This window comes from Camelina sativa, chromosome 11 (genome assembly GCF_000633955.1).
Source record: "Camelina sativa cultivar DH55 chromosome 11, Cs, whole genome shotgun sequence".
NCBI classification, from domain to species: Eukaryota; Viridiplantae; Streptophyta; class Magnoliopsida; order Brassicales; family Brassicaceae; genus Camelina; species Camelina sativa.
The window spans coordinates 70,106-77,499 of record NC_025695.1 but is presented as its reverse complement, the minus strand read 5'-3'; the positions used below and the strand labels follow the sequence as shown (position 1 = coordinate 77,499).

Here is a 7,394-nt window from a genome sequence, read left to right as displayed (position 1 = left end):
AAAAAAAAAAAAAAGGTTCTCCAGCTATGGTGAGGATGATGACTTGTGACTTCAGATTTCTTCTGATTCCGGCAGCTTTCATGTTCATCTACATCCAGGTCACAAAATCAATTCTCGCTATATTTTGGATCGCTAGCTAAATCCACAATCTAAATCACTACTTGTATTATGTTTCTTCTTCTTCTTCTAGATGAGGCTTTTCCAAACGCAATCGCAGTATGCAGATCGCCTTGGTTCCGCTGTGAGTTACCTTCTTCTGCTTACTACTTATTAGACTAACTTAACTAGGAATGGTTTGTTTCGAGATATATCATCAAATCAAATGGTGTGTTTCGTGTTTGTCTTGAATTTTTTTTTTACATGTATATCTGATCTGCAGATCGAATCAGAGAACCACTGCACTAGTCAAATGCGAGGGCTCATTGATGATGTTAGCATCAAACAGTCACGCATTGTTGCTCTCGAAGGTACCTTTTTCCTGTTTCCCTCATTCTTCTTTCTTTCCTAACCTATTCAGGATGGATTACTAAACCTTATATATTACTATATGAAGTTATTTGAATGAACTCTAAGACTTATGCATTGCTCTGAGTATGTTTGTTGCAGACATGAAGAACCGCCAGGACCAAGAACTTGTGCAGCTTAAGGATCTTATCCAGACTTTTCAAAGTTGCGTTTGCTACTCCAACTGCATTTTCTTGCTTTCTTTTTATTAGCTAGCTTTGCTTGATTTATGATTATTTCCTTCCTTCTCCCAGGAAGAGGAATTGCAAAACTCACTGACGGTGGAGGACAGGTCTGGATATGAAGCTGCTTTTCTTCGTATTCTTATCTGCTATCACTTGCTATAACCTGTTTCTTGTTTGCACTCAGCAGATCCCTGTGGCTGCTGTAGTGATTATGGCTTGCAGTCGGGCAGACTATCTTGAAAGGACAGTTAAATCTGTTTTCAAGTGAGCATACCAAACTGTTTTTATTCTTCTAGTAAATCGTTTCAAGTGTCTAATGGCTAATTCTTTTTTACAGATATCAAATTCCCATCGCTTCAAAGTATCCTCTTTTTATATCTCAGGTACTTAATTTCGGGCAGGGTGGTGGTCTCTTATACTGTTTTATAGTCAACGCATTATTAACCATGGTCTACGTGAACTAATTCTTTTCTTTACTGACAGGATGGATCTGATCAAGCCGTCAAGAGCAAGGCGTTGAGCTATAATCAACTAACATATATGCAGGTATATTTTAATCTAGTGTGATTTTTCTCCTTACTGTACAAGTAATTTGGTCATGTAGACAAGTGAGGATGAAGGCTCTTTTCCCCTCTTTTAGCACTTGGATTTTGAACCAGTGATCACTGAAAGGCCTGGTGAACTGATTGCTTACTACAAGATTGCACGTAAGGACTGGTTTCTTCTTTATCTGCGTCCCTGCAGCTCCATTACTAAAACACTTTTTTAATACAGGTCACTACAAGTGGGCATTGGACCAGTTGTTTTACAAACACAAATTTAGCCGAGTGATTATACTAGAAGGTGACGCTTTTTTACCTTTCATCCTCTCTGTACCTTGCTGTTCTGCGTTTTTGCAGTATTGTTTAAGAGGGGTTGTGTGTCTCTTTAACAGATGATATGGAAATTGCTCCAGACTTCTTTGATTACTTTGAGGCTGCAGCTAGTCTCATGGATAGGGATAAGTATGTTACCTACTGAAGCTAGATTCTTATGGCATAAGTTCCAACAAGTGTTTTTTTATATTGTTTTTCATTCTTTTCTGGATGCAAACATTTGTTAGAACCATTATGGCTGCTTCATCATGGAATGATAATGGGCAGAAGCAATTTGTGCATGATCCCTGTAAGATTCTTCTTCTTCTTGTTTATCTCGCTTCCTCTCTTGCCTGTTCTTTCAACACCTCATTATGTTTTGTTCATGCTAGTTAAAATAATCTGCAGATGCACTTTACCGATCAGATTTTTTTCCTGGCCTTGGGTGGATGCTGAAGAGATCGACTTGGGATGAGTTATCACCTAAGTGGCCAAAGGCATATCCTTATATCCGTTTTTTCATTCTCGATTACTAAAGTTTGATGCATCTTAGACTTTCCTTAACAAATATCCACTTACTGGGATGATTGGCTGAGATTGAAGGAAAACCATAAAGGCCGCCAATTTATTCGACCAGAAGTCTGCAGAACATACAACTTTGGTGAACATGTTGGTACCGGACTATGTTATATATCATATGAGTTTCCATTGTCATAGTTGTACATGCTGTTTCTTTTTATTTCTGTTAAATTGTTCAATGCTTAGTGCATATATGACCTCTGCTTTTTGTATGAATAATACAAATGTATTATTGGAGCTTCTTCCTAAAGTTTCTCAAGACATGGACGTAGACAGTCAAGCCCAGATAATACCGTTTTCATTTCACCCTTTCACCTAACCTTTGCCATTTTCATCTGGCAGGGGTCTAGTTTGGGACAGTTTTTCAGTCAGTATCTGCAACCTATAAAGCTAAATGATGTGAAGGTAAGCATCAGTGTGTTCTTACCCCTTTTTGTTGCATCACCACTTTTCACTTGTTTTTTATTTCATTTATTAGGTTGACTGGAAAGCGAAGGACCTGGGATACCTAACAGAGGTAATAATTACAGAATTCTGGGAATCCTATCTTTTGTTTTCCTTTCGCATGTTTTTAGTGGGTAAATCTAGTTTTTAACTTGTTCTCTCATGTCTACAAAGGGAAACTATACCAAGTACTTTTCTGGCTTGGTGAGACAAGCACGACCAATTCAAGGTTCTGACCTTGTCTTAAAGGCTCAAAACATAGAGGCTGATATTCGTATCCGGTATAGAGACCAACCAGAGTTTGAACGCATTGCAGGGGAGTTTGGTATATTTGAAGAATGGAAGGTAATTTCAGAAGATTGAACTGTAATCTTTAATGATTGTAGTTGTAGGTCCAAAAAAAGTCACTGTTGTGTACCCCCATTCATTGTGCAGGATGGTGTGCCTCGAACAGCATATAAAGGAGTAGTGGTGTTTCGAATCCAGACTACAAGACGGGTATTCCTGGTTGGCCCAGATTCTGTAAAGCAGCTTGGAATTCGAGACTCCTGATGCAAAACATGTACTTCTCCAACCAGCATCATTTACATCCTCACCGTTGCTTACAGTTCTCTGCTAACCAGGTTTCAAACGCAGATGAAAGTAAAAGAAGATTTTCGACCGCAGGCAACCTCCTTCTAGCAGCGTTTGCACTTTTGGTTGTATTATCTATGGATGAGTTTGTAGAGAGGGGGGTTAAGTTTAATAGCTAAGAAGCTCCGGTGGTCTGTCTCACTGGTTTAGAAGTTATGGGAACCTCTTTAAAGGGTCAGGCTTAAATACATTTTCAGTAGTTTTATAACTGATTGTCTTGTGGGTATCTTACACGAATGCATATCATTGTATCAAGTTTTTCGTCTTTCCACTTCCCTTGGCTTCTTTATTGCTAGTGTACATAGCTCTACAACCATCTACAGGTTACAGCCAAATCCTTATTTCGTTGGTCCTGGCAGGCGGTGGAGAGGATTATTGACCTTAACACCCAAACTAATCAATCGGTGTTGCTTCAAAGAAGTAATTTTTATTTCACGCACACTTTCATTTTTGGATCTTCTCTGTTACATCACAACCGCATCTCCTCCTTGGCCTTCTCCAGCTGATAATGTATATGATGACCAATTGGAGATAAACGGGTGAAAGGAGGTTTGATATGTCCCATGTGAAGTAAAAGAGCCTTGCAGAGAGTCCGCTGCATTTTTAGAATATTCTAATAAAAGAGACTATTTTATGGATCTGTTGTTGATGACTAATAATCAAAGATATCTTCTTTTGTTATTTTTAGTCAGGATGTAGGTAGAGACGTTGGGCGAGAATATTGCAATACCATGTTCAACAAAGAATACACTTTGATCATCGGATCTGCACCAATCTGACTCTTTTAACATTTTTTCCAGGTAATTTACACACCCATCTCTTCTTCTAATTTCCTTCCCATGTTTGATTTCTCTCTACCAATGCATGCGATTTGGCTCTTGTAGATAGATTATTAAATTTGTATCCCATCTTTTAATGTTTTCAGATCGTGTTTTATGGGACCTGATCTGTTTTCCTCTGATGATGGCAAACTGATTTGGAAGGGGAGGTGAACTAAGTTGGTAAGGGATTGAATTATGATTAGTTTGATGGGCAATACATGTCATTCTATTCTTTGGCTGCTCGATCTGTCTCGAGGCACTTACAAGCAAAACCATTCTTCTAAACTCATTTGGACTTTCCACGGTTTGTTTCAGGCAGAAGAAATAAGCCACAATGAAGCACAGCGGTGGGAACCAAGCCTGCTATGTTCTTGGTCAAAAGACCCCAAGCATCCGAGATCTCTACTCGTTGGGACACAAACTAGGTCAAGGACAGTTTGGGACGACTTACATGTGCAGAGAGATCTCAACAGGGCGTGAATACGCGTGCAAGTCTATAACAAAACGAAAGTTGATTTCCAAGGAAGATGTGGAAGACGTGCGGAGGGAAATTCAAATCATGCACCATCTGGCTGGTTACAAGAACATTGTCACCATTAAAGGTGCGTATGAGGATCCTTTGTATGTCCACATCGTGATGGAGCTCTGCTCAGGTGGGGAATTATTTGATAGAATTATCCAGAGAGGGCATTACAGCGAGAGAAAAGCAGCTGAACTAATAAAGATCATTGTTGGTGTTGTTGAGGCTTGCCATTCGCTTGGTGTCATGCATAGAGATCTTAAGCCCGAAAATTTCTTGTTGGTTAACAAGGACGATGACTTCTCTCTTAAAGCCATTGATTTTGGGCTTTCCGTGTTCTTCAAACCAGGTGAATACAACTCTAGTGCATCTTTTGCAACATATCTTCATTCATAGAATTTTGAACTTGCTACATCATCTGCAACTTTCAGGTCAAATATTTGAGGATGTCGTTGGAAGTCCGTATTATGTTGCTCCTGAGGTTCTGCTCAAGCACTACGGACCGGAGGCTGATGTGTGGACGGCAGGGGTCATACTGTACATATTGGTTTGCGGAGTCCCTCCGTTCTGGGCAGGTATGCACCCAAATGAAACAAATGCAATAAGGCTTTCAAGGTAAAAGATTCTTATATATATTGCTCTGCAGAAACACAGCAAGGGATATTTGACGCAGTGCTCAAGGGACATATTGACTTTGACTCTGATCCTTGGCCCCTAATATCTGACTCTGCAAAAGACTTGATCCGTGGCATGCTATGTTCCCGGCCGTCTGAGCGACTGACAGCTCATCAAGTATTGCGTAAGTCTAACCAGTTTGTTCTCATTCATGTCCTGAATAGGTGTATCTGCTAGCTTACTTAGAATTTTGCAGGCCATCCTTGGATCTGTGAAAATGGAGTTGCACCAGACAGAGCACTAGATCCTGCTGTGCTTTCTCGTCTTAAGCAGTTCTCTGCAATGAATAAACTAAAGCAGATGGCTTTAAGGGTAAGCACCCAGACGCAAGCTGTTTCCATTTACATACTATGAATTATTTTTTCCATAAACATCTTCTGATCTTCTGATGTGATTCAGGTTNCTCAAGCACTACGGACCGGAGGCTGATGTGTGGACGGCAGGGGTCATACTGTACATATTGGTTTGCGGAGTCCCTCCGTTCTGGGCAGGTATGCACCCAAATGAAACAAATGCAATAAGGCTTTCAAGGTAAAAGATTCTTATATATATTGCTCTGCAGAAACACAGCAAGGGATATTTGACGCAGTGCTCAAGGGACATATTGACTTTGACTCTGATCCTTGGCCCCTAATATCTGACTCTGCAAAAGACTTGATCCGTGGCATGCTATGTTCCCGGCCGTCTGAGCGACTGACAGCTCATCAAGTATTGCGTAAGTCTAACCAGTTTGTTCTCATTCATGTCCTGAATAGGTGTATCTGCTAGCTTACTTAGAATTTTGCAGGCCATCCTTGGATCTGTGAAAATGGAGTTGCACCAGACAGAGCACTAGATCCTGCTGTGCTTTCTCGTCTTAAGCAGTTCTCTGCAATGAATAAACTAAAGCAGATGGCTTTAAGGGTAAGCACCCAGACGCAAGCTGTTTCCATTTACATACTATGAATTATTTTTTCCATAAACATCTTCTGATCTTCTGATGTGATTCAGGTTATAGCTGAGAGTCTCTCCGAGGAAGAAATTGCTGGATTGAAGGAAATGTTCAAAGCAATGGACACGGATAACAGTGGAGCGATTACATTCGACGAGTTAAAAGCCGGGTTGCGAAGATATGGTTCTACCCTCAAGGATACTGAGATTCGCGACCTTATGGAGGCTGTAAGAACTTTCCTCTGATCTGATATAGGTGAGTACAGTGTACCTACTTGAAATCAGTATGTTAAGTATGAATCTGTGACTGTGATATACCAGGCAGATATTGACAAGAGTGGGACCATAGATTATGGTGAATTCATTGCTGCAACAATCCATATGAACAAATTAGAGCGTGAGGAACATCTCCTCTCAGCCTTCACGTACTTTGACAAAGATGGGAGCGGTTACATCACAATCGATGAGTTACAGCACGCGTGTGCTGAACAGGGAATGAGTGATGTTTTTCTCGAAGATGTGATCAAAGAAGTCGACCAAGACAATGTGAGAGACCTGCGCTTATGTATATGCATATCCTCTAGCTTGGAGATTATATATGGTAAAAAAAGGCCAGGGATCCTCATTATCGTCTTCTTGTTTCAGGATGGAAGGATTGACTACGGAGAGTTTGTAGCTATGATGCAGAAAGGCATTGCTGGAAGAACAATGAGAAAAAGCATAAACATGAGCCTCAGGAACAACGCCGTCTCACAGTGACAAAATGGCGATCTCACAATTATGTACAGGTTAGGCCTTTTCTCTGTTTTTGCTAGGTAAAATTCCATCGAATTCTTTCCCAAACTGACGGTCTACGTGAAACTTTCATTGCTGATAGAGCTGCTGACCCAAGAGATGCAAAAGCTACAAAACTCTGCAGAAATATGATCTGGATCCTTCCCGGTAAAGATCGAATATCAATAAAGGCTCTGCACTCTAAAATGAACTGATATGTATTAACAGATAGACAAATAGGAAGTCATATGAGATTATTGTAAATTGACTTATATGCACAGACACATCCTATAACGAAAATATAATAAGAATGATTACTGTGGATTTAAATGATAAATTCATCATCATACATCTAATAGAGCAGTCTCTCTTCCCATTGTTACCTCCTGCACAAAGTAAAAGAGATATACTAGTGAGTGACCACAAGTTGCAAGGAGAAGAGTGGTTGTCAACAGAGAAGATTATCGTGTTACCT

The 7,394-nt window shown here is 40.2% G+C and overlaps 2 protein-coding genes across 6 annotated transcripts; both read left to right on the top strand.

Annotated features, from left to right (window-relative positions):
- LOC104720738 (alpha-1,3-mannosyl-glycoprotein 2-beta-N-acetylglucosaminyltransferase) lies at positions 7-3,464 on the top strand. Of its 3 annotated transcripts, XM_010438617.1 has the most exons (19): positions 7-98; positions 191-241; positions 380-467; positions 607-669; positions 759-796; positions 874-953; positions 1,027-1,072; positions 1,173-1,235; positions 1,330-1,396; positions 1,464-1,532; positions 1,624-1,693; positions 1,792-1,853; positions 1,952-2,042; positions 2,119-2,212; positions 2,465-2,527; positions 2,601-2,639; positions 2,741-2,911; positions 3,002-3,128; positions 3,203-3,464. In XM_010438617.1, exons 1-18 carry the CDS (start codon positions 27-29, stop codon positions 3,116-3,118), a joined length of 1,344 nt encoding a protein of 447 aa, XP_010436919.1. In that variant the 5' UTR covers positions 7-26; the 3' UTR covers positions 3,119-3,128; positions 3,203-3,464. The 3 variants fall into 3 exon arrangements, with proteins under 3 accessions (XP_010436919.1, XP_010436920.1, XP_010436918.1); XM_010438618.1 differs by having other exon boundaries at positions 877-953; positions 3,002-3,464; XM_010438616.1 differs by having other exon boundaries at positions 3,002-3,464.
- LOC104720739 (calcium-dependent protein kinase 26) lies at positions 3,529-7,268 on the top strand. 3 transcript variants are annotated; one of them, XM_019233074.1, is made up of 10 exons: positions 3,529-3,619; positions 3,888-3,999; positions 4,125-4,200; positions 4,336-4,889; positions 4,972-5,115; positions 5,187-5,339; positions 5,412-5,527; positions 6,206-6,373; positions 6,467-6,691; positions 6,791-6,904. In XM_019233074.1, exons 4-10 carry the CDS (start codon positions 4,355-4,357, stop codon positions 6,902-6,904), a joined length of 1,455 nt encoding a protein of 484 aa, XP_019088619.1. In that variant the 5' UTR covers positions 3,529-3,619; positions 3,888-3,999; positions 4,125-4,200; positions 4,336-4,354. The 3 variants fall into 3 exon arrangements, with proteins under 3 accessions (XP_019088619.1, XP_010436921.1, XP_019088618.1); XM_010438619.2 differs by adding an exon at positions 7,023-7,268 and having other exon boundaries at positions 3,563-3,999; positions 6,791-6,933; XM_019233073.1 differs by having other exon boundaries at positions 3,563-3,748.

Bases quoted from the DNA above. Each gene is read 5' to 3' on its own strand.
- LOC104720739 (XM_010438619.2), top strand. From the start codon at position 4,355: ATGAAGCACAGCGGTGGGAACCAAGCCTGCTATGTTCTTGGTCAAAAG. The intron at 5,116-5,186 runs GTATGCACCCAA...ATTGCTCTGCAG, and splicing joins AGTCCCTCCGTTCTGGGCAG to AAACACAGCAAGGGATATTT. The intron at 5,528-6,205 runs GTAAGCACCCAG...GATGTGATTCAG, and splicing joins TAAAGCAGATGGCTTTAAGG to GTTATAGCTGAGAGTCTCTC.
- LOC104720738 (XM_010438617.1), top strand. From the start codon at position 27: ATGGTGAGGATGATGACTTGTGACTTCAGATTTCTTCTGATTCCGGCA. The intron at 1,397-1,463 runs GTAAGGACTGGT...TTTTTAATACAG, and splicing joins TGCTTACTACAAGATTGCAC to GTCACTACAAGTGGGCATTG. The intron at 2,640-2,740 runs GTAATAATTACA...ATGTCTACAAAG, and splicing joins ACCTGGGATACCTAACAGAG to GGAAACTATACCAAGTACTT.